The sequence below is a fragment of the Talpa occidentalis genome, unplaced genomic scaffold (assembly GCF_014898055.3).
Source record: "Talpa occidentalis isolate TD23 unplaced genomic scaffold, MPIMG_talOcc4v2.1 talOcc4.2, whole genome shotgun sequence".
Lineage (NCBI taxonomy): Eukaryota > Metazoa > Chordata > Mammalia > Eulipotyphla > Talpidae > Talpa > Talpa occidentalis.
In genome coordinates this window covers 92126108-92151870 of record NW_023602073.1, presented here as the reverse complement: position 1 = coordinate 92151870, position 25763 = coordinate 92126108, and the positions used below count along the sequence as shown (strand labels likewise).

General features: G+C 42.6%; 1 protein-coding gene across 3 annotated transcripts in view; it reads right to left on the bottom strand.

Moving 5' to 3' along the window:
* The window catches only part of MRAP2 (melanocortin 2 receptor accessory protein 2), a 34867-nt gene extending 9460 nt beyond the window's left edge, over nucleotides 1-25407 (bottom strand). The window contains exons 1-3 of one of the 3 annotated variants that reach the window (XM_037520934.1): nucleotides 25374-25407; nucleotides 24627-24771; nucleotides 8319-8452 (exon numbers count right to left, since the gene is read on the bottom strand). In XM_037520934.1, coding sequence (XP_037376831.1) covers nucleotides 8319-8451 — 133 coding nt within the window. In that variant the 5' untranslated portion in view covers nucleotide 8452; nucleotides 24627-24771; nucleotides 25374-25407. Of the gene's footprint in view, nucleotides 1-3821; nucleotides 3831-8318; nucleotides 8453-24626; nucleotides 24813-25373 lie in introns of those variants that run through there. The other 2 variants (XM_037520933.1, XM_054698212.1) reach the window with 2 other exon arrangements.
* Nucleotides 25408-25763: the final 356 nt, after the last annotated feature.

Sequence of the window (25763 nt, the reverse complement as noted above, 5' to 3'; positions counted from 1 at the left end):
GTATAAGTCATCTATTCTTTTTACATCACCTTTAGCAATATTGCCTAAAGGTGAACAACTGCTGTTTAATGTTTGATCAGTACTCTGGATGAAAAATTAATGGATCTTTCCTGGGGTTAAGAGTACTAAAGAAGTAGAAATTGTGGAATTTGCCTTATAAGAAAGTGGAAGCCAGGCCTAAAAAGATTATAAGGACAAAGGCCGAAATTACATGTACACAAGCGAACTAACAATTTAACAAAAACATCTCAATTGTGGGGGCACAGACTGTGAAGCACCATTGTGCAGGTAAGTGAGAGTTCAGCAAACTGCCTGCATAGCAAAAGCAAATTATAAAATGAGACACGGTGTTATATGTAAGTGCTCAATTGGGAATTTAATTTAGCAATGTTGATTTATATTTTTCAAATCCGTTTATAAGAAGGTTTTTTTTTCACATGGACAGCTTTTACACTGCACATGGTGCTTGGATTCCCATCAGCCTTTATTGCCTAGCCCAGGGTGGGTAGAGGTGTAGAAGAGTTACTGTAACAGGGTGGTCCCCTGAAAAACGGTAAGTTCCAGGTACCTGGCCCAACCCAATGGAGCGTGGAGCTAAGGAGAAGAAAAGAAGCTGCAGAGGAGACTGAGAAGGGAGGAAGCAGGATGGAGAGCCAGAAGGAGACCTGGAGGAGGCACATGGAGCAGGGAGACACGTGAAGAAACTGCACTTGCCTTTTGGTTGTGGACTGGTTGACACAGATGTGGGTGAGAGACCCGTGGGGAGGTGACAATGGCAGCTTTTACTTTGATTTTGATTTTTCTCTTTTCCTTACAGACTTGTATGGTTGTTTCTGATCCTTTTCTGTGGGTCCCCACTGGAAGGTGCTTTAGACTTGTGGCAGGCTTTGGGGTCTTGCTCTGGGCCAATCATATTTGGGTGGACTTTTACCCATGAGGGGATTTGTAACTTTGGGTGCTTCATTTAGAAACTATATTCTTTGTCTTTTCTGTATTGTTTACTAATTGTATTAAAGTCCCTTTCCATTAAAGTCTTATATGTTTTGTGTTGATGCTGCGGATGGCAGAACCTATTTAGAGCAGGCAGGTTTGGGGGCTCTGGGGTGCCCGTCTCCCACCCTGTAACAGTACCTCTATCACAGTGCACCCTTCTAGGCTAAAAGCAGCAATAATGTGGGGCATGGGAGGGAGGGCTGCAGTCCTCAGATACGAAGCAGGATGGGGTGGAGAAGGGTCATGATTTGAACTTGATAACCCCTATGATCCAACAGCATTTCCAATTATTTCCTTGATAATGAGGTAACTACATTTCCCATTACAATTTGCTTTAAATAGGTCTGCTTATTATTTTTTTTTAGAGGAATAGTCTTTTATTTATTTATATATATTTTTTTTGTGGGACCCTCACCGGTGGCCAGGGATGGAACTGGCGCTGCAGAGACTGCGGAGCAGCCTCACAACCCAGCACCCAACCGCTGCACCACCAGGGGAGGACCTAAATAGGTCTGCTTATTCATGTTACTCTTCAGATAAGATTCTACTTCCTCAAATTAATCCTACTAATGTTCCTCTATCTCATCTTCTGCCAGATGATCTGACCCCAGGACAATTACCCTCACCTTTTGGGAAACCTCTCCGGCCCCTTACAGGCAACATCAGAGATCCCCATCTCATTCCAGGAATATTCAAACTATCTGGAAGTTTTATTTAATGCCAGTGCCATGTGTACAGGCATTGCAATAAAATGGTAAAAGCAGAATCCATTGTCTTCTCCCAAGCTTCCTTTTCTGGGAAGAAGTCAAAATGGAGGTTTATTACTCATGCCATTTGTGGCAACATGGGCAGAGCTGGAAGGGATTATGCTAAGCAAAGTAAGCCAGAAAGAGAAAAGTAAATACTGGATTGCATCATGTGTACATGGAATATAGGGAAAACAGACAAAGACAAATCTTAAAACCAACCCTTGAAAACTGACCACAGAACTGAGGCATCCGGAGGTGGAAGGGGAGGGGAGAACACAAGGTGGGGAGGGAGCACAACAGACTGTAGTGGAGGATTATGGGTACTTTGGAGCTGGGAGCACTGTGGTGACTGCACTGTGGTGGAAATGCTGCATGTTTTTTCTCTAGTATGATTTTTTTTCTCCATTCATTATCTTTTTCACACTAGGGTAGGACTAGAGAAACTATCCTATCTCAGAACCTTTCCCCTGCATCTCGAAAGTATAAATCATAATCTTTCCATCTCATAGCTGTATCTAAAACAATGGCTAATACCTAAAAAGAGAGCGCTCAGGACACCAAAGCCAGCATTGTCCTCACACTACCTCTGGCAGGTTTGGGGGCTCTGGGGTGCCCCTCTCCCTGCCCTGTACCAGTACCTTTATCATAGCGCACCCTTCTAGGCTAAAAGCCACAATAATGTGGGGTACAGGAGGGAAGGCTTAAGGACCTTTGGTCCTTAAGATGTTTAGGGTCAGTTTCATGCTATGAAGTCCTGGCATACGTGTCCCTATGTGCCCCAATGACGTGTCTTGTTCCAAGTCTTCACTAGCTCTAGCTCTCTGACTTTGATGGCACAGTTTCTTGCTAACTCATCCATAAATGCATTATCTGCATGCTTCCTATGCAAAACTCATCCATAAATGCATTATCTGCATGCTTCCTATGCAAAAAGCATGGAAGGTGGCCACCACTGATGGCTCAGAATAACAATGCTCCTTCAGTGTCTCCCCAGTACAGCAGCCAGTACGGTCCTGCTATAATGCAAAGAGGGGTCATTCATTGACTCAGAGACTTCTGCTTCTCTAGTATCAAGTGTGTCACCCTGCCAAGCCCTTCATAAATGTCCTATTCCTCTCCTTTCCTTTATAACAAAATTCTTGAGAGATTTGTCAATGCCTACTGTATTCATTTACTCTCCTCCCATTTTTTTTCTTGAACAAACTCCATTAGCCTTTCACTCCCACCATGCCACCAAAGACTGCTTTTAAAATCACTACAAGTAACTTCCACATTGTAAAGCCGGTAGTCAAGTCTCAGTCCTTGACTGACTTGATCCCAGAGCAACATTTGACACAGAAGATTGTTTCATATTTGAAACCCTTTATACACTTGGTTTCCAGGAAACCACAATTGCCAGCATTTTCTCCTACCTTACTATATGTTCAATTCAAGTTCCTTTCCAGCTTTCTTCTCAACACCTCCAAACTCTAACTTCCAGCATGCCACAGGGCTCAGTTCTTAGACCGCTTCTGTTTTTTTTACTCTACAATTATTTATCCTGCTTCTAGAGTTTGAATACCATTTATATGCATACGATTTTCAAATTTGTACCTTCACTGGATACTTTTCCCCCTATTTCCTCTTGGATGTCTAATAGATCTCAATTTAACAAGCCCTGAGATCCTGGTGTTTCCTGCTTCTTCCACAATTTTCCCCATCTCAGTCAATGGCAAATTTTCCAGAGCCAACTGCTCAGGTCACAAATCTTCAAGTCATCTTCCCTCTTCTCTTTCTCTTACACTCCACTGCCAACCCATTAACAACTCCTATCAGATTTATCTTCCCAAAATTATTTAGTATGTAATTTTTACCACTCCACTGTCCTCACCATGATCTAAGTCATCATTATTAGTTTCCTAGCCTATTGCAAAATCTCTGCTTCTAATCTCATCCCTTTCCTGCCCCAGCTGCAGAGTGGTTCTGTTAAAGCCTAAGCCAGATCCCACTCCTCTGTTCCAAATCATTAAATGACATCTCAGAGGAAAAGGCAAAGTCTTAGCATGATCTCTAAGGCACTGACACCTTCTGCTCCATTACCTGACTTAACTTCCTGCTCTCATTCACTTGCCTGGAGCCACATTAGCCTCTTTCTTGTTCCTTGCATGGTGCATTTCACTATTGCCACGGAGTATCTTCTAGAATGCTCTTTCCCAAATGTCTTATAGCTCCATCTCTCACTTCCTTCAAGTCTCTTCTCAAATGTCTCTTTAGTAAAGTCTTCCACAGCAACTCTATACCTTTACCTCCAAATTCCATAGGCTTGTTTATTTATTTAGCTCTCTGGCTTTGTTTATATATTTATTGTTTGGCTTTCCACTAGAATTCAAGCCCTATAAAAGGACTGGCTTTGTCTTTTCTGTGCACTGTAACATCTCCAGGGCATGAAACAGTGCTACACATGACAGGTGCTCAATAAATATGTGAAGGGAGAAAGGAAAGAAGGACGAATTTCCATTCTGCTGGTACCAAATGCATGTCAGATAAATACCAAGTCCTGATACATTATTAGGCTTGATATCAGATTCAAAACTGAGGACAAAACAAGAAACAAGATTAACAATAACAGTAAGAGGTTACTTCTCAGATGAAAGGCCCTTTGAAGGTTGGGATCATGATTTCAGCAGGTAGAAAAACTTCATCTAACTAAAAATGTTTGCTATTGCTGACAGGCATGAGCCATTATGAGTAAAACAAAGGAAGACAGCTGGCAGGATCACTCCTGTCCTTAATAAGAGCTTCCTCTTGAAATGTCTCACTTCTATTTCTTAGGACTGTACCTAACTGGCTTTGAATTTTTCTTGGCAAAACAAGGAGACACACTTGAAGGTGAAAAATCACTTAATTTTAAAATAGAAGACTATATCAATGTGTACAGTAAAATATCTAACTTAGTCTTCATTTTCCTGTGTGGCTGGGATTTTGGGGTTTGTTTTTTGTTCTTTTCTGTGTCTTGTATGTTGTCAGGTTTCTAAAACTAAGGTTCTTTACTTTAATCAGATTTCTTACATCAGAACAGTAAAGACTCACTCAAACATCTTTGGGGTTTTTCCTAATGTGAATGTTAAAACCTTCTCCTTATTAATAGTATAATAAGTATGTGTAATGTGTCACACTTCTGCCTACATTTGGGGGAATTTTTCCCAGCTATAGTAATTTTAGATTTTCAATTGTTTCTGGAAATGAAACATCCAAAGTTATAGCAGCAAATCTGTCTTCTCTTGATCTTAAACTAAGGAAAAGAGATAAGAATAACCTGACGAAAAAATAAAAATGTTTATCACCAAACTACAGATGCCCCTGTTACAGGGAAATAGATGGCAATGTGCCCAGTCATTTTGATTTTCACTAAAATTCTTAAATGTAATTGTCCTTTTATAAACATTATCCCAGAAAAACAATATATTAAAGCATTAAAGTGAATTAAAGGGGTGAGTTCACCCCTTGACAGCCACAGTCTCCTACCAGATAATCAAAGAAAGAACATGGGGTTCCATGTGCTTTTCTTATTGCCATAAAAAAACTGTGGCATGGACATCAATAAAGGAATGAGTGAAGGCATTTAATTGCTGTTATCCACTTTGGGATAATGAAAGGTATGTAAAGGTATTATTCTTTAATGAATTTTTTAAGGAACAAAAACTGTAAAACCTCAAGGAACTGAGTAACTCCAAAGGCTTTCGCAGCCCTGAGGGAAGAACAGCCGGAGCATCACTGCCGCCCCTCTGACTGCCCAGCCTGACCCCCCCACCTCGGCCACAAGCAAACAGTGGTGTTGGCCCCTCAGGAACCACACATAAGATCAGGTATCTTGAGGTCCTTTCAGCAACAGGTAAAAAGGTAAAAAGCTAAACTGAGTAGTTAGCTAGAACAGGATGTTAACCAAGACGAGACTAGAGATTTCAGAGCTTCCCTCCTCCCATTGACTCATTAAATACACAGCTTGCACTTGGAGCGGTTCTCTCTGGAGGCTCATGTATGAGCTGAGTAACTCCTACACAGGAAGCAAAGGGGAAATCTACATGTCAAAATAGGTAGGAGGCCTTCCTGATGGCTCAAGGGGTTAAGTCGTAGCTAAGCCACATGGCACAACAGACCCCCCTCCTGTCTTGCCCACTGCTCCCCTCAGCAGTGTATTTCGTCAGTCTGCCTGTTCTGTTCCCCACTCTGTCCCTGGTGAATCCTCTCACCCCCCTCCACTCCCACACCTCTGGCCTATGCTCCAGATGTTGTATGCATAAATAAATAAATCTTTAAACAAAAAACAACAACAACAAAATGGGTAGGAAAGGCTGAGACACAAACCCCTCTCTCAGCACAGCGCCTCACAATCAGGAGAAAACCCCCAAAATGCACCTTCTCCCTGAGGAGCTAGGGGTTTGGAGCACACATCTAGAGCCCTGATTTTTAAGACTCACCAGAGAGATGGCCCCAAAACATCTAATTCTGAAAGTCAACAGGGCTCATGTCCATGAGAACCCGCTGGCCATAGAGAGCAAAGAAGTTCTTAATGGGCTTAAAAGTCCTCACAGTAGCTACCTCCCAGGACCCACTCCAGAGGGAGCCAGCAAAGCACCCTTCTATCTTACCCGGAAAGTGGTTGCTCTACATAATTTAAAAGGTCACACTGGGGCCTCCCTGGTGGCACAAGGGGTTAAGCACCGCACTATGAAGCAATCCTCAGCCTCTGCAGCATGAGTTTGATCCCTGGCCAGCCAGAGAAAACCCACATGGCGAGGCAGACCTCTCTTGTTTTGCCCGCTGCTCCTCTCAGCAGTGTATTTCATCAGTCAGTCTGCCTGTTCTGTTCCCTGCTCTGTCTCTGGTGAATCCTCTCACCCCCCGCATCTCTGGCCTGTACCCCAGTTCTTATATGCATAAATAAATAAATCTTTTAAAAAATTAAAATAAAAAAAATAAAAGGTCACACTGAAGGAAATTCTAAAGGATAATCTTCAATTGTAGCAAAAAGGGAAATAATGGGGAAGGACTGAAAGTGGTGCACATGTGTGTGACTCTAAATGAATGGTGACTCTGTAAAACAAAAAAAGAAAGTGTGGTGTCTGTAGATCTATCTATACATATATATATGTACAGACACACAAAATTATTACTATTCCATTTTTAAAAAGAAAGAAGTCCTGCTATTTGAGACAACATAAATGTACTTATAGGGTTTTGTGCTAAGTGAAATAAGTCAGGCAGAGAAAGACAAATACTTCATGGTATCATGTATATGTGAAATCTAAAAGAAAAGTCAGACTTATAGAGACAAAGAGTTGAAAAGTGGTTGACAGGTTGGCAGGAATTAGCATTGTAGGGGAGAGGGAAAAACAGAATATGACAAAAAGCTATAAACTTTCAGTTATAAGACGAATCATGTTTAAGGACCTAATGTTAATACTATATTACATAATTGAAACTTTACAAGAGTAGAATTTAAGTGTTCTCATCAAACAAAGTAAAGATAAATTGTGAAGCAATGACTGCAAATTAACCCACTGGGAATCCTTTCAGAGTGTATTAATATATCACATTATCACATTGTAATATAATTATAAATACATTACAATTTATAATTATATATGAATAAAGCTGGAACAAATAGAAAGTCTTTCTTGCAAGGGAGCAGCAAGTAGGTGTGAGAGCTCAAGAACACAAAGACAGATCAGAGTGGCAGGGACCCAGAAATAGTGTAGTATCAAAAGTACTGCCTTTGCTATACTAAACCGCTTATGTCATCTCTCCTATATTTCCTGATATGTCCCATTAATCTGGAACTGATAAGAACCTAAATTTTTCTAGTGCTGTAGATATTTATTCTGAAACAAACATCTCTGCAATTTTTATGGGGTAACCAACCACAAGAAGACATGGGAGTGGGTGGCAGGTCCTGCTCATTATGTCAACTCCACATAAAACAAGAAAGACGCTTCATATCAGCCAGTCAGCATTCAGCTAAGACCTGGATTGTACAGCAAATTCTCATAGATTGACCCTTTTTGCTCTGTGCTGGATCTTAATTACTCCAGTAACATGAAACACTATTCATGCCTACAACAGAGTTAGGATTGATTGCAATCTGGTCTCTGACATTATAAACACACACATCATAGACAGCTCTCCACAGCTCTGGGAAACCCAGGGGGCCACAGACTATGTGCTACAAAAAAAAATAATAATAATAATTGTTCCATATTCTACTTTTGGACACATTTTTGATAGTCAAAATGTTCACAGTTTAGGAGAACTGGAATTGTTAAGGCTTGAAAAAAGTATCAAACTGAAAATGGCATTGATTCATATTCTCCCATTTTAACCTTTAAAGTTCATCATTACTCAGAATTACCAAGGCCCTTGGGTAATATCATTCCTGACCAAGCAGTCAGAGTTTTGAGAGGGTATTTTCTGGGGTTTTGGGGTTAGGAAACAGGGTTCTGTAAAAGAATTGAAGAGTCAGGAAAGGTAATCACCACAGATTTCACAGGTTACGGAAAATACGCATCATGCTTAAAAGAGGAATTATACGAGACTTACATTTATGAGCTTTCAGTCCTTCAAAGGAAACTGGTCCAATTTCATAATATTCATATTCCCAGGTGTAATCAGAATTAGGTGCAGATTGCTGAGATGTTCTGTTAGAAAGTAGCCTCTGGGCAGACATCTCCATTCTGCACAATGGAAGAAAAGCACGTTCAGGGCTGGTTAATTCATCCACAATTACACATTATTCTAAATGTTCCTGCACATTCAAGAGTCCAGCAGGAGAAGTCCTCCAGACTCGAACACTAGGTTGGGAAAAGGCTGTCACCAAGGCCTGAGTCTCATACCATGTGGTTATTAACTCTGTGCTAGAATGGAAGATTTTGAAATCAATCACTTTTCCGTTGCTGTTGTTGCCCCTCAGAACCTAATCCACTGTCTAACTCATAACTATTTTTAATAACAAAGGAAGTTATTAATCTCTGAGCTCACAACTTCAGCCTCACCATCTATACCTGCATGATCATGTAAAGAACCTGCAGAGAATAAATAAAATCAGTCTCAGAAGTGCTCTAGCTCAGAGTACATCTATTGAGCACCTACTATGCAACAATAAAGACATGCAACTTAAGTCTAATGAAATGGATTGGAGCAAAGAGAAGTGGGCACCAAATGTTGCATAATGGGAGAAGATCCTTGATGGAGGTCTGATCTTTGGGCACTGCTTACTCCTGAAATTCGTTCTATGATCAAGGTGTCCAAAGTATCTTTTTGATGACTTCAGGTTAGAAAACACTGAATTCTGTGAGAGATGAGGTTGCTCTGTACAGCAGAGATGCCAATGTGACAAGTCAACAGAACATCTGTTCTGTGTAAGACACTGTCCATGGAGGGGGTAGCAGGAGGCATCTGAGAGACAGACCAGGACCCCAGACCTTCCCCCATAATGGGGAAAACAAGTCCAATTGACAAATAATATATAATTTGAATGAAATGCCAGCTGAAACCAAGATTCACTGAGCAGTCACTGCTTTTAGGTCCCACCAAGATCTTTATTAAATTCCTCTGCTCTCACCCCAGCATAGGTCAGTGTCACCCAAGGTCATCTGTAGGACACAGCCCCAAGGGAAGCTGAGGCAAAATCACCACCTCTCCTGTGCCCCACAGAATGAGTTTTTAACCTTTCCCTCTTCTTTTCTCCCCATCCCCAGTCTTAGACCCCATAAAGCAGACTCTAGCCCCTCAATATCATATTGCTCAACGGTTGGGGTGCCCTGCTCCAGAGACTATGCCGATATTAGGACTGAAGGATGCCTCTGAGTGCCCAGCCAGGTGAGTCATTCTTCCAAAGGTGAAGAGCATGTACCAATTCTCATTTGGGAATGAAAGTTACACACATTTCAAAAAAAGCTGACCTTTATATATTCAGCAACCTTTCAAACACCAGCAAAAAAATAAAATCATTACCATCATCTTTGGCCTTCCTATTATTTGAACAAGAAGCTATTTCCCTCAACAATAAAATAAATTTCCTCAGGAAACAAAATTAACAACTCAAACCTAAGAAAAACTGTCCTCACTTATGAGCTCTTCCTGCAGAAGCATGTGTGAGAGGAGAAGCTCTGTAGCTGTAGGTTTCAGAGAGAAAGGAGTTATTAGGATAAACATGATTTCTATTTTGAAGGAGAAGAAAGTCATGCCACACAGGAAAAGGCAGCAGGGTAGAAGTAGGAGACCAGGGTCTTCTCCTTTGCTGTGTTGCCAAGCGAGACACTTTGCTTCTCCCAACCACATCTTCCTACTCTATAAATCTGACCAACCTGATGACCCAAACATGATGTGTTCAGGAAATCATCTGGATACACCATCATTACCCACTTGGGCTACTTTTTAAGATTTCTAACTGTTTTTTCTGCTTCTTTTCTTACTTACCCTCCTTACTATTAACTCAATCCATTTTTCACAATCATGACATGTTTTTATAAAAGACAAATGCCCCTGGTCAATCTTTTGCTTAATACTTTTAATGCCTTTCCACTACTCTATGGACTGTTTGAAATCCTTAAAATATCCAACAAGGTGAGGACTTGGGCCCATCTGTCTCCTCTCAACTTACCTTGAGCCCTGTCAAGCTGAGCTTGCGCTGACTGCAGTCCCACAGGTACTTCGTGTTCTCTGCTACCTACATGCATGCTGTCCCCTCTGCAGGAATAGTCACCCCAAGCCCCCCAATCCTTCCCTGCACATGCTCTTCATGTATCTCAGGAATGGGCCAATCCAGTCCACTCCCTGTTTTTGTATAGACTGAAAGTAAAGAATGTTAATATTTTTAATTATTGAAAAAATAATAGTAATATCTTGATATGACAAAATTATGTGTAACTTAAATATCGGTGTCAATAAAGAAATATTAGAACTCTTTCACCCTTGATTTGTATTTTATATGGCTTCTCTGGCATTACAGCAACAGAACTGAGTACTTGTAACAGAGAAACTGTGACCCCCCAACCCTAAAATAGTTACCTTCTGGTATTTTATAGCAAACATTTGCCAAGTTTTTCCTCTGGAGTCATGAAAAAAATGACCTTAGCTTCAGTTTCTCATCAAGAAAAAGGTGAACGGTACCTACTTCGTAGAGTTGCTATAAAGGTTAAATGTGACATTGCATGAAATGTGAGTCACTAGGACTCAGGGCAAGGTCAATAAAAAGTAGCCAGACTTAGCCAGACTGTTGTCATTAGCTACGAAATGGTAGTCAGAGATACAGAAACCTTGGTTTGTTCCTCAGACAGCATCGACTCTGCTGGCAGCCATTTGCTAGCAGATTCACCACATGTGCTCTAGGCAAAATAAAACCGTGATAAAAAATAACAGAAGCCATTCATTATAATGAAAAATATGTACATCTTGGGATTCATGCTTTTCCATCATGTCAGAATAAAGTAATAATTTCTATTTTTTTAAGGAAAATAAGATGAAAACTGGTTTGATCATTTCATTTTTGTAGTCACTATAATAAGCAAAGCAGAGAGGGACACCAGGCTTCATCCATGTGTCAAAATGGTAACAGAAAAAGAGCAAAAGGCCCATAAAATCACGCCGGCAATAAAGGAGGGAAAGTGTGCTCCATACTGTCTAAACAGCACCTTGGCCACGCTGCTCTCCACATCTGGGCACAGAGGTGCCCCCAACTTGACTATCCAGGCCCAGAGGCCCAGCAAGGTGAGGAAGGCTTACCAACCATTTTCATGGTCCACTTACCTGGAGAAACTATATCTTCGTTTCTTTTTTTCCCCTCCCTCACACTACCTCCATTCATCTAAATGAACTTTTAAGGGACGGATAGAGACCAAATGGTTATGAAAGTTGCAAATGCAAATTTGGAAGTGGAAAGAGTTTCCTTGAATAGAGAAGTAAAACCCAAACACCTGGAGATAAGAGTGAGTGACTAGTGGGGTCAGCCTGTCAGAGGCGCTTAAGGATGCAGAATAAAAGGGAGACATCTCCTCAAGCAGCCACCATCCGGGTGGCCTTCAGTTAAAAGGAGGGGCTTCTGTTTTCACTGACCATTCCCCTCCTATCTCGCACCCCAGAGGTAGGTTTGGAGGACAGAACCTCTGATGTGTTATAGAGCAGTCAGTCACCTAACACCCTTGAAAAAGGTCACAGGGCAGTATTACTCCAGCCAGCACTGTTTCACCACACAGGAGCCGCCTGTCTGGTAGCAGCACCAGAGTCTGAGGTTTTCACCACAGTGAGGGTTTCTGGGATGCTCCACACAGGGAGGGAGAGGCAGTTTGGCACCAGGGGGCTTACTCCCCAGGGCGCTGCAAAGCAGGCAGCTACTCTCTCCTGAACACAGCTAACAGGAAAAACTCAGAGGCGCCAGGAGAAATGCCCCCTGTGCCTCTGCTGCTCCCGAGCACCCCAGACCTGAGATTTTCTTAATGTGAGATCTCTTCATAATAGTAGCATCTTTCCAAGGAAGCAAACCCTGAACAAGCTTCCTGAAGCAAAATAGGAATGAACAGCTCTGTGGAGCCCCTGAAATTACCCTTGCCAACAACAGTAACTTACCCTGTGCCTGAAAGCCACATCTGCAGAGGGATTTTACTTTTTCCAGGAGCACATGGGATAGTTATTGGGGGTGGGGGGGGGGATCTCAAACTCAAGCAGAAAAAGAGCCACTCACCCATCATGGCTGTCTAAACATTACTCTTCTGCCATCCGCATGCCCCACACTTTCACCCCTCTGATTGCCCAATCTTTCCTCCTCCAACCCAGGTTCCCACACAACTCCTGGGTACTCTCCTTCCTAAAAGATAGAAACTCCTGCTCCCATATTTGGAGAGATGTCCAAGGACATGGAACCTCCTATGGAGTAATAATAGAGGCTCTTCAATATCCTCAGTGGGTCATGATAGGTACGCATGCTAGGGGGCTGATTACCTGGAATTGGACAATCTATAATTTTTATTGAGGTAACATTTGTTTACAACACTGTGGGATCACACCTCTTCAGATGCATGTTACCACACCACACCCACGATCAAGGCACCCGGAGGGTATTGGACAATTTTCATGTCCATGTTAAGTGGTAAATATCAGCAGATGAGTTTCCCAAGTGACCACCAACTCAGGCATGGGGGATCAGCACATTAAGGAAATATCCAGAAGAGGCCCATAAACCATGAAAAATGAATGTATATGAGCACAGACATGTGCGCGTGCACACACACATACACACACACACACACACAGCCAAAAAAGACACTGTTGGGAGCCACTCCAAGAAGCTGCCAATGGCACAGATTCAAAGACCCACACTGACCAGCTTGTACAGAGAAAGATCTAATGACTTGTTCAGGTCTGAAGGTTCAGAACAGACCTTCTCCAGAAGTTTCACTTTTGCATGTGGATTATTTGAAGCAGAGGTCTATCAAAGCTCTGTAGGCTCATGAGAAATTTTACCAATCCCTTAATTACCTAGAACAGTGAAAAGTGGATTGCCAAGCGTTAAGATTTTTGCAAGAAATAAGCTTTCTATCAGCGAAACCTAGCTATATGGCAGGAACAAACGTGATTACAGAGCATATAGAGTTTATCATGAGACCTCCTTCCCCAACCTTGAAACCCCAGATCACCTTTACTCTAAAATAATACCCTCATATTGTACCTTAAGGAGCCTATGGCTTTAGTATCTACATCTGTGTAGATTCTCTATGTATTATTACATTTTTCTTTTCTCCTATTAATCTATCTAATGTTAATTTCACTGTTGACCATTTAAAGAAGAAACCTAAGGGGTAGAGGGTATTTGCCTCTCTTTCCCCAAGAGATTTGAGATGAAAATTCCCAATTGCAGTCATTCTATCTCCTCTTTCTTCAATCCCTAACATCCAAACAGGGGCATGTCACCCAGGATGCCAATATCTGTTCTGAACTTGAACCAATAAGTCTCCCTAGTACCTTATATTTCTTTTCCCTGTATCTAGTAATATCTCCTCCTAAAACCACACAGATAAGTCATACTCTTGACCCATCATCCTCATTCTCCCAGCAAAATCATTTGAGATAGACGTAAAGGTAAAGTCCAGCCAGGTCACAATGTGGAGGCTGAGGAACCCATCGTCAGAACTTAGAATTACAGTTTTAGCAGCTTTAGTCCCTCATTGTACAGAGGGGTAACCAGGCACCTTAGTTAGAAATGCCTGCGGAGCCAGCTTACCTGAGTCTAGGTGGGTAGAACCACACAGATCAAATGAAAGTCTGCAGGATGATGAGTCGAGCTCATGGTTATACCAGAGCCTGCTGGATATTCCTAAAGCATTTCCTTACGGTAACGTCCAGCCAGGATCCTGACCGTCTGAAGTCAGTGAGCACATACTCCTTCCAGAGCAGTGTTTAAAAAACAGTCTTGTTTCCCAGTTTATTTCTTTTTTTTATAGGTTCCATATGAACCACTACCTCCTACTTGCACTTGTCACTTTGGTTCTTGTTTTCATATTCTTCTTCTGTGAATGCTTTTTTTGGAACAGCAAGATTTTTTCCCTGAGGTGAAGATTTTTATTTCCTCCAGTCAATTAGGTTATTCTTCAGAGAGATTAGCATCTTCTCCTTGTGACTGCTATCTTGTCACTTGAGTGCACATCATACTTGTGAAGTCTGACACTCTGATATTCAATCAGCCTAGAAATACAATGTGCGAGTGCACACACACATCCCTCATTCTCTTTTCTCTAATGGACACACTTGCTAAATTTCTCTATGTTGTCAAGTTGTATGCCATTCCCTGTTATCTCCTAGAACTACCTGGTTACCCAGAAGGCCTCAAAACTACGGCTGACAGAAAAAATCTGGATGCATCTTCTTCCTGTCTCGCTCCACTTCTCTGGTGCACACTTGTTTCCAGGAGCAAAACAAAAAACAAAACATAGAAGCAAAACAGAGAGCAAAAAGTGTTTCTAAGTCAGAAGTCTTCCTCCATTTTAAAATCAATAAAGTAATGCTAAGGGAAGAACAACTTCCAAAATCAGAAACAGGTCTTAATATTTTATGCATGTAGATATCCAGTCAATACCTGAATCAGAGAGACACTTAATAAACTAGTGGGCATCCTTTGTCTACCAGTAGGTGCCTCAATGAGGAAAGAAGTTTGTGCTGCTTAAACGACCTCCTCCAGTTATACCCTGGCGATTCACATATTACTAAAAAGGATAAGAAGTAATTTTAAAGTTAACATTTCCTGGCTCTATGATATTCCCTGGTTCGGCACAGCAAATGCTTCTTGTGAGAATGACTAGGTGTTGGGAAAGAATGACTGTCCTTATGCCTACTGGGATGTCCTTGTAGATGGCACCAGATTGTTGCAATGCGCCATCATATGGGCTATGAAAGCAGTATCTGGGCCTCCCTGATGGTGCAGTGGGTTGAGCACAGTGTTGTGAAGCTGTCTGCTGCCTCTGCAGCACGTGTTTGATTCCTGGCTGGCCAGGGAGAAACCTACATGGCGAGGCAGACCTCGCCTGTCTCACCTGTTGCTCCCCTCAGCAGTGTATTTCAGTCAGTCTGCCTGTTCTGCCCCCGGCTCTGTCTCTGGTGAATCCTCTCACCCTCCTGCGCCTCTGGCCTATACCCCTGTTCTTGTATAAATAAATAAATCTTTAAAAAAAAAAAAAAAGAAAGCAGTGTCTGCACCTGACCTCTAGTGGCCTTCTCATGTCTCTGTCCTCTTTTCCATAAATACCACCATGTCAGGGACCTCCCATGCTTTCTCAACTCTTTATTCAACAAATACTTGTTGAATCTGGTTCTTATGATGTTGAGAAACTACAAGATTGTCTTCCTTCACTCATCTCAACCCTGAACCTGAAAGCAGAGTTCTCTCATTCTTATAGAGACCTCAGTTGGGCTTTACAGAGAACAACATGCCCCTACAAGGAAAAACACACCAGAAAGAAGCTGGAAAAGATTTACCAAGAGAGATGAGGCTTGGCTCTGAGACTGACACCAGCAACCCCACTATGGCACCCAGCTCCGTAGATTTAGGAAGCTGGATTTTCAGCTCTTAAGGGGTGACAAAGCTGTCATGAATTCAGTCTAACTAAGTGTAGAAAAGTGATTTATAACCAGACCAACAATTTCTTGAATTAGAATAAGGAATGGCGAAACAGACCAGGGCACGTTTTGCCCATGAACAAAACTGAAGCCAAAAGATTAACTGATTGATGTGAAATCAGGGTGAAGGAATTATGCAATAATAGAAAATATAATCTGCAACATATATAATTACAATAAAAATAAATACAATAAAATATCTACCCTGCTATGCATGAAGCAGGATGCTATGTGACTGATCTTATAGCTCAGCATGGGTGTCCTGCAGCAGGCACAAAGTGAGGCCCCTCCCCTGGTGGGGTTGAGTTCCCCAGAAAGAAATGTTATAGGGTTAACTCCTACTTCTTTTTGGATCTTGTTTTCTAGGTCTGAACTTCAAACAATTCTAAGTATGTTGCAGACACCAGTAGACAAGCCAACTACTATATTATAGTTAGATTTCCTGCCATTTATTTTTTTGATCACAGCATTTATTTTTTGTTGTATTCCAGAGCTTTCAGCAAAAGTATGCTTTAAAGAATTAGACTCAAGTCAAAGAAGCAATAATCAAAAAGCAGAGCTTCAAAATGAGATACCACTTCACACCCAATAAGATGACAAGTATGTAAAAATGAAAAAACAAAAAGAGAAAACAAAAAGTGTTGACAAAATGTAGAGACATTGGAATCTTATGTAATGCTACTGAAAATGTAAAATGGCACAGCCTTTATGAAAAAGAGTGTAGCATTTCCTTAAAAATCTAAACATAGAATTACCTGTGGGTCTGCTACTCCTAGGCAGACTATTCTGCCCCCATTTTGTCACCTAAACAAGGTCAAAGTGGCCTGGCCAGTTAGGAACAGGAGCCCAACCCTTAAGCCCTTCAAATCAAACAAGAGCACAAAGCTGGATCACATTGGGAAAGTTATGCATCACAAGGTATGTCCAGAATGCCCAGGGGGCTGAGGACCAATGCATAACACATGCATCAGGAGGTATGTCCGGAATGCCCAGGGAGCTGAGGAACGATGCATAACACATACTCCCAACTTATACATCATGAGGTATGACCAGGAATGCTGAGGTATGACCGGGAATGCCTGGGGGGCCGAGGACCAATGTATGACAAGGGACCCCAGAAGCTGATCAGTGGAGCACCTTGTTGATAAGATTAGAACCATGGCTGGGGACTAGGGTGTATCATCAAGTAGATTAGAAGTGCCTGGAGGGCAGACTCACAATCCCTTATCTTCTACACCCTTCCTCTTTCTTTAATCTCCTTAATCTCCTTACAATCAAGTATGTGTGTCAATAAAAGGGCCAGGATCTTGCTCTTCAGCAGCATCCTGCATTGTGCAGCCTGCTCCACGACTCCCATTTGTCAGTGTGGTGTTGTTCGACGCAACAATTACCTTATGATTCAACAATTCCACTTCTGGGTATATAATCAAAAGAATTGGAAGGAGGGACTCAGGTATCTATACATAAAAGTTCATAGCAGAAATAGTCACAACAGCCAAAAGGTGGAAGTAAACCAAATGTACATTAGCAGATGAATGAATAAATACCACATGTAAATACCTTGGAATATTGCATATTCAGCCTCAAAAAGGAAATTTTCACATACTACAACATGGATAAACCTTAACAGGGAGAACCATTTCACCAAGTGAAATCAGCCAGACACCAAAGGAAAAATACTGTATGATTCCACTTAAATGAATTAGCTTGTTTACTCAGCTTCATAGAGACAGAAAGTAGAATGTGGGCTCTCAAGGTCTAGGGGAAGGGAGGAATAGGAGTTATTTTTTATTGAGTACATTTGCAATTTGGGTCTATGAAAAGTCCTGGATGATTACACACCAATGTGAATTTAATGTCATAGAATTGCACATTCAAAAATAGTAAATTTCATGTTCTGAGTATTGTACCATAGTGAAAAATAGCTCTGCATTTTTAAATTCATAAAAAGGAGCATTTCCCAACAAATACACTTGGATGGGGAGGGTCACTGAAAATAAAAGACAACCTGAAGTTTGGAAAATGATACTGGGTCTCCAAGCATCCTCCCATGGAGGGGGGCCTATCCTTCTATGGCAACCTTCCAGAAATCAGCTTCGCTCTTTCAAGAGCCCTAAGGCAAATCAACATCACATAAAAGGAATACTCTGCTCAGACTCTGAGCACTCCCCTTCTCCATGCCAGGGAGAGTCCTGAAAGCTGGGAGGGCATTTGTGTTGTGCCAGTCTGGTCCTCTCACTCTATAAGTCCTGGAAATATACTGACTATTCCCTAAACTCCTTTTGAGAAGCTCTACCTCTGTCATCGCTGCCATTAGTCTACCTCATTTCCACAGAATTCCATCACAAACCATAAAGTTTCCAGGGCTTTCTCAGGGATTACTTTTAAATCTGTTTTTGAATGACAAAAAGGAAGCAACTTAACCTCATGAAATACATTCCAGACTACATGGAATTTTTTCTGGAGGCCAGCTTGATTTCATGGACTTGAAATAGGGGTTACTGACATTTTTATTTTGCCAAGTAAGGAATATATTTTATAACACCATCCTTAACAATGATTGTCTCCTAGAAAAAAGTCATCTTAAGCACTCTTCAAGAAGGGAAGATACAATTTCACAATAAAGGTAATCCTCTGCAAGAAAGAGAGCTAGAAATCCAGCTTCAATATTTTCACAGCTCTGCATCACATTGTCTCTGTCCACTGCATTCATGTGACACTGGGGCCTTCTTCCTCCTCTCCATTCCCATCAAATGGCTCATTTGAATTTCTCACTTTAAGAATGAGAGAGAATAAAGAAGCCTCCCTAAGGATCAAACTTTGCCCCTTGCTGAAACCTCGGACTGATTTATATAGCTGCTATTATCAAACAGCATGGCCCAGTGAATTATCATTTTAACAGTACTAGGGAATCAGTCACTCTTCCTGTTTTAGTAGGTGGAGTTTTTGAAACAATAAACACTAAAGAGAATGAGACCAGCCACATCTTAATTTACTTTCGGCATGATTTGGCAAACCAGCCTACTTTGTATTTACTGCTCATGGTCTCGCTCTCCAAGCAGAACACACCGTTCTTTACAGTCTTGGCTGAATCACTCTTTTGACAAACAAGAAAAAAGAGAAGATTTCAACCTCTGCTTCACAGAAAAGGAAATTTAAACTAAAGCAATGGTTTATTTAAAAGCTGGAGGCAGCTCCCTAGTGGCGCAAGGGGTTAAGCACCGTACTATGAAGCGATCCACAGCCTCTGCAGCATGAGTTCGATCCCAGGCCAGCCAGGAAGCAACCCACATGGCGCAGCAGACCTCTCCTGACACGCCCGCTGCTCCCCTCAGCAGTGTATTTCAATAGATCTGCCTGTTCTGTTCCCCACTCTGTTTCTGGTGAATCCTCTCACCCCCCACACCTCTGGCCTGTACCCCAGCTCTTGTATGCATAAATAAATAAATCTTAAAAAAAATAATAGTAAAAGCTGGAGGTAGAGATGCAGGGAGTTACACTTTCAAATGATCACTTACCCTCCTAGGTCTGGGATTCTTCCAGTGTCTCCACCTACCCAACCCACTAGCAACTTGGTGCAGTACCAGATTACAAGCAAACCAGAGCTCGTGGTGTAAGTGCAGCCAGGCTCCAGGATGCCTGAGGCCTTTCTAACTTGCTGGGTGGGGCCTAGCCAGAAGAGAGCCAGAGAGGGTCTTGTACAGAGAGGGGCAGAAAGTAGGCTCACCCCTCTGTTTAATAGGACCAAGGACATCAAATATCCCCCAAAGTCTCGGGACACATCTGGTTCATCCTCCTGGAGCAACACCTTCAAGAGAAGACTTGGAGGATTATTTTTTGTAGTAAATACAGATATGTTAGCGTGTAAACTGAAAATACCAAATGAGTGCTCAAGATAAACATACATAAGCTTCTGGTAGCCTTGGCCTCGAGTTGCCTCCCAGAAGTAGGGGTTAATTCTCCTCTCCTATTGAGGTAATTAAGTAGAAATTTTAAAGAAGCACTGGTAGGAATATTTGTTGGTTTATATGATGTAGTATCCAGATCTTCAGATCTACATCTTAAATTTATATTTTTTCCTCTCCCTCCTCTACCCCACAAATGACTTTGTTTTTTTGCACAAAGCAGAAATTTTTTGAGCAAATCCTCACAAAGGTTTAGAGAAAGACAAAGACAAATGATGTTTACAACCACATATCCTCACTCTTTTCCTAAATGCTCTTTCTTGGTCAACCAGAGCCAGCCTGTAAGTGGCTGCTCCCTCAGTGCATCTTACCTTTGCCTTAATTATTGCTTTGATGTAACCAAGGACATCCATGAGGAAAACAAATGCACCTCTGAGGAGAATAATTATTGGAAGCTTATAAATTATTTTTGCTTGAAGGGCTATGAAATTTACTAATGCTCTCTAGTGAGGCAGAAAATTGCATAGATCTTGGTAATAGAGACACTATCACAGATTGGATATAGGGACTGAAGGATCAATTTGCACCCTGAAATAAACCAAAAATAATCTGGCCATTCTGTCTGAAAACTGGTCCTCCAAACAATAAAAACTTGAATATATCCCATAAGCTGAGGGATCTCTGAAGATAAACCATGATATTAAGTGATATGATAATCATGTGACAAATTTATTTTCAACCATGAACAAGACTAATACATACATTCAAACTATGGTAAGTTTGGGGGATATTTTTCTTCAAGTACTTAGGGTATTATTATTTTGATTTTTATTTGATTTTTATTTGAGCCAGTCTTCCTAAGCCTGACTCCTGTGCATTCTGGACAGGTAGATGTTTTCTTTCCTTTTCTAAATGTTCCTCCCACCAAGTGTTCCTCCATGTTCATGTTCCATCAAGCAGCCTGCTACTCTTTCTATTTCAATCTAAGCATAAACAGCTCCCACTCTGAGCAACCTGAGACAAAACTCATGTAACCTGGTCCAATGTCAATATTGTCTTCCACTGATCCTGAAAATGGTTTCAGTGGATTCATGCTCCCTGTCCTCAGATGAATACTTGGGCAGACCCCATGACATTGTCTACTCAACAACCACTTAAAGTATCAGAAGAATTAAAATGTTCAATCTGGAAATAAAGGAAACGCCAACCTGGTTATAGCACAGAATCTTTCAGCCTCTCATGCAGGGCCTGCTGTAAGCATGCTGGTCTCCTACAGGCTCTGGGGGAGGGTTGACCTCTTTTCTCTTTCCCCTCTGTATGCCCAAACTTTGGCCATTTCTCACCCTTCCCAGAGCAAAGCAGGAGGGCAAGACTGGATTAATTATCTTCACACCCTGTTGATAGATGCTTTAGGCATATTCATTTTCCTTCAGCAGACTACTCAATCCTACATTAGCTTCTGGATTTCTAGAAACTATAGTTGCTGGGCTGCCCTCACTCTTGGGCTGAACATAGAGTGGTCCCATGCCAGCCCTCCCTCCCACATGGCCCCACCTTGCTCCCAGGAAATCCTTTGCCCAATAAACTCAGGGAAGGCAGGTGATTTTGCTGCCGAGGCTACCTCATGAGTTCCAAATGCAGGAAACATGTACAGCTCAACTAGCAGTCCCGCACACTAGCTCAGGATGCAGGAAGTGACAGTAGATCTCTCCAAAGAAATTTCTTTAACAAACTTCCCTCTCTCAATCCTCATGTTCGTGACGTGGCCAGTGGGATTCATGAGTTATGGAAAAGTTCTCAAATATCTACATTAAAATTTCTACTTGCTGGTCTAGCACTTTCCTTTGGAATTTCACATAACCTGAACATGCACCTCAGTCCAAACTTTAATTTAGTACCCTATTTTATTTATACACACATATATGTACATACATACATAAATGTACTTTCTAATCATTTTTAAAGTTCATTTTACTCTTACATAGTTAATAAAATTGAGGAATTTGAACAGTGGCAGGGGCATTCAGAGATATAAAATTCAACTCTTTCCATATATAGTGGGGAATCCAACCCTCAGCCCTCACAGAATATCACCCAGCATTGACTTGATCTGATGTTGGGAATAAACCCACATCTTCTTCCTCAGGCTTGATAACTGGCCAAGACTCCCCTCTGCCAGGTTAAACACCCCCTCCATTCCTCATATGGCCTGGAGTTCAGACCCTTGTCATCCAGGTCACCTTCTCTTGGATACTCTGAAATTGGTCTGTGTCCTCTATGAGGGGGCTACAGAGATGGGACACTGAGTAGACCCTGGGTTCCTATGAACAAGTGCCACAGGAAGAGAGAAGAAGGTGGTAGTTAGGGCCCAGGTTCTAACCCTACTCCCATACTTACTGGCTATGTAACCTTAGCTAAATTATTGAGAAATGAGAATGGTGATAAGTATATTCCCTACTTCATGGGGTTACTTACAGGGTCTGAATTAAAACTGTGAAACACTACCTGGCATGTAAGTTCCATATAGATGTCTACTTTCAAAAAGTTCTGTCCTTATTAGTGCAAATCAGGTTTGCAATTAAAAATTGCTCCTTCATGCAACGGTTCATTCAGGGCTTGATGAACCATTGAAACCCCCAAAATTCTTTCTTTCACATGAGCTGCTGCTCCCGAGGGACACTCTGTTACTTGGACTCTTTGAACTTCAATGCAGAACTAGACCTTCAACCTTATTGTGAACTCAACAGTCCTGTATTATTATCTCTTGTCCATATTTAAAATGTGTCTCATAGAGTAGCCTTTCAGGTTTGTGGCTGTCACAATTTTGATAAATGCCTCTTCTATACCTTTCTACTGATGAGTGACACCAGGTGACACAGGGACAGGGACAAAGCTTTGCCATTTGTCCACACCTTCCCTGCTTATCCTTAGGGATAGCAGGAGTCTTCGTTAAAAGACTCTGCTAAGACAGGACATATACTTTGAGATTCTCCATGAAAGATCAGTTTTCCCAGTATGTTCCAGAATAAGCCTCCCCAAGATGTCCAGAAAAGCCTGCTGATATATATCATCTTGGCATAAGGATTATTTTAAGCTAAAGTCAATCAAGGCCTGTGACTAACAAGAGAAACTATTACCATTCACTCAGCTACCCAGAAGAATACAGACTGAAGGATGGTCTAGATTTAAGGTTATCTCTAGAAATAACCTTTTAATTGAAAACCTAGTTATAGAGCATCTGGTTTTTGACATCCAAGTCCCCCTCCCCTCTCCTTGAAGGCCCAGGGCCCTAACCCACTCCTTAGCTCATGATATAAACTCTTGCTTTATCCCACTTACTCCAGAATTTACAGCTGCGTCTATTCTTCATAAATATATGATTAAATTTGTTCTTTCCCCTTGCTAGCCTATCTGATACCAAGAAGACTAACCTAAGAAGAACATCAGAGTGATAGGGGGAAATTTCCTCTCCACACTTATCCATGATGGGGAGGAGGCAGTACTGAATCATATGCAGATCCCTAGTGCTGGGAATCTCCTGTTGCAAAAACATGAATAATAACCAACATCTAGCTGTCAGGACTAACGGGGACTGTGAGACTGAGGATATCTTACTGAGTTACTGCCACACTTGAAAGATGACAAGGTCAACAATAAAGGATTTGGAGATGAATTCTGACTGGCAAAATACCTCAGCATATAGGAGTCTAAAGAAATGGGAAGGAAGAAGGCTACCTTTTCCAAAACATGGGTTGATGATAATTTGCAAGGTAAAACACTGTGAACAGAATGGGGGTGGCCTGGAAGGATGAATGGGGGTTACAGAAATAGGTGTGCACACATAGGCAGAACAATGCAGAACACACACATATTTACACATCCACACTTACTCTGTACATAAAATGCACTGTAATATTTTCTATTCCCTATTGACTTCAATGTTTTAAAAAATACTGCTGCAATTCAGTAATTGCTACCATCGCCCTAATGACTCACAGCCCACATTTGAAAAACAGTGATGGATGTTAATTATGAATATGGTAGTGATCATTTGACAATATATGTAAATCACACCATCATGCTGTATACCTTGAACTTACACAATGATATGTCAATTATTGCTCAGTAATACTTGTTTGTAAAGTCTCTAAAATGAAAGGGGAAAAAAAAAAAGACATGGCATTCTTCAATCTATATACCCCAGCAGGTTCCTAGAAAAAAGAAATCATCAATAGCTTGGCATAAACTCTTCCTGTAAATCCTTTCCTAGGTATTCTTGAACTGCCTGCTTAAAGAATTTGTTCTGGAAGGTTGCCAGGATTCAATTATTTCCCTGTGGAATAGTCTCTTAGCCCTGCTCTCATCTGTGGGGCTCTCAAAGGTGACTGGAAAGCTTTCCCTGCTCTGGGGTGCTTGTACTAGTACAGTGAACAATGCACCTCAGCTTCAAGCTCAAGCTTCCAAACCCTCTCATAGGAGCAGGGCTGCTTCCCATTTTGAAAAGAAAGACAGACTGGGAGCTGCTCTGCCAACTCCTATCACCTGTTAACTTTGCCTCATCTCCATAAACACTGGATGACCTTCCCAATTGGGACAAAACTCCCTGTTGTGGGCCCCCCAACCCACGGTGGCCTCTCTCCTTCTAGACGTTATTCCTTCAGGCCCAGACATTCTTGGCCAAATCCCTCTTTGTTATGTCCCTGGAGGCCACCAGCCCCACAATCCTATTTTCCAAGTCCTTTCCTACTCCCCACTATTAACTGGGGGACTAACTTTGGAAAATTTCCTAATATCTCAACCTAATTTTCTTCATGGGTAAACTGGAAATATTACCACTTACCTTTGGGATTTTCCTGAGAATTAATTTGTATATGAGACTTCCCTTTTCTTCCTTGCAGTAGCACGGACAATTCTCCCCAAGCTTCCTTTGCTTTCAAAACACTACCAAGTGTCATCAGATTCAATGCCCCATACTGTCCAAACTGCTGCGGAAACCATAACGCTCAAAATAAGTTTATAATGAGGCCATAGCATCGAAAGGACAGAAAGGTGGGAGAAAAAAAGAAGCTGCTATTTCCCCCTAATGAGCTGCGGGCAGGCTCCCCAGTGCTAGCGAAATGAATTAACTGTCGAGCTGACTTCATTCTAAGGACCCCGGCCGGCCAGGGCACGGAGCGCCTCGCCTGGACAGCAGGACCCGGCGCCGGCAGGCCCTCTCCGCTGCAGGGCATAGGGCGCAGGAAGGCCAGAGCGAGGAAAGTTTTAAGACGGGTGGGACCAGGGGTGAACAGAAAGCCCACCCCAGACCCGGGCGCCGCTGCGTCCAAGCTTTTCAGACGCCCTCCCGCGGGGTACGCGCTTCACCTGGCGGCGGGGAAGGCTTTAAACTTGGATGCTCCGCACCGGGTCCTCACTGCTGCCCTCCAGCACCCTCAAGCCCCGGTTCTCCCCTTCCCACTGCCATCTCCCCCAAAAGCCCCAAATTGAAAACCACCCCCTAAATCCAAGAGCCCGACTGCGGGGAGCCGCACGCGCCCCGCGTCCCGCCTCCCCGGGCCCCCGGGGTCCCCGCCGCGCCCGTGGTTACCGCCTGGCGCGCCCGGGCCGCGGGAGCGGCTCCCCCAGGTGCTTGAGCGCCGCGCCTCCTGCAGCCGCCGCGGGCTCGCGGGGCACTCGGGGCTGGGCGCGCGGAGCCCGTGCTGCGGGGGGCGGTGTGCGCGCTCCCGACCCGCCGCGGAGGCGGTGCGGGCGCTGGGGCCGCCTCCCGAGCCCGAGGGCGGCGAGGCCAGCGGCTCCAGCGGCCGCCCTCTCCCAATCCCGAGAAGCCTGGCGCAGACAGGAAAAAGGCATCGGGGGATTCTTTGCCCTCCTGGGCTCCGGAGTGGGTCCTTCAGGCCAACTTTGGGTACCCGAACTCCTTAGCTGAGGGAGAGGGAGTGGGGTAGCACGAAGAGGGGTGATTGGGTTCAAGTTCAAC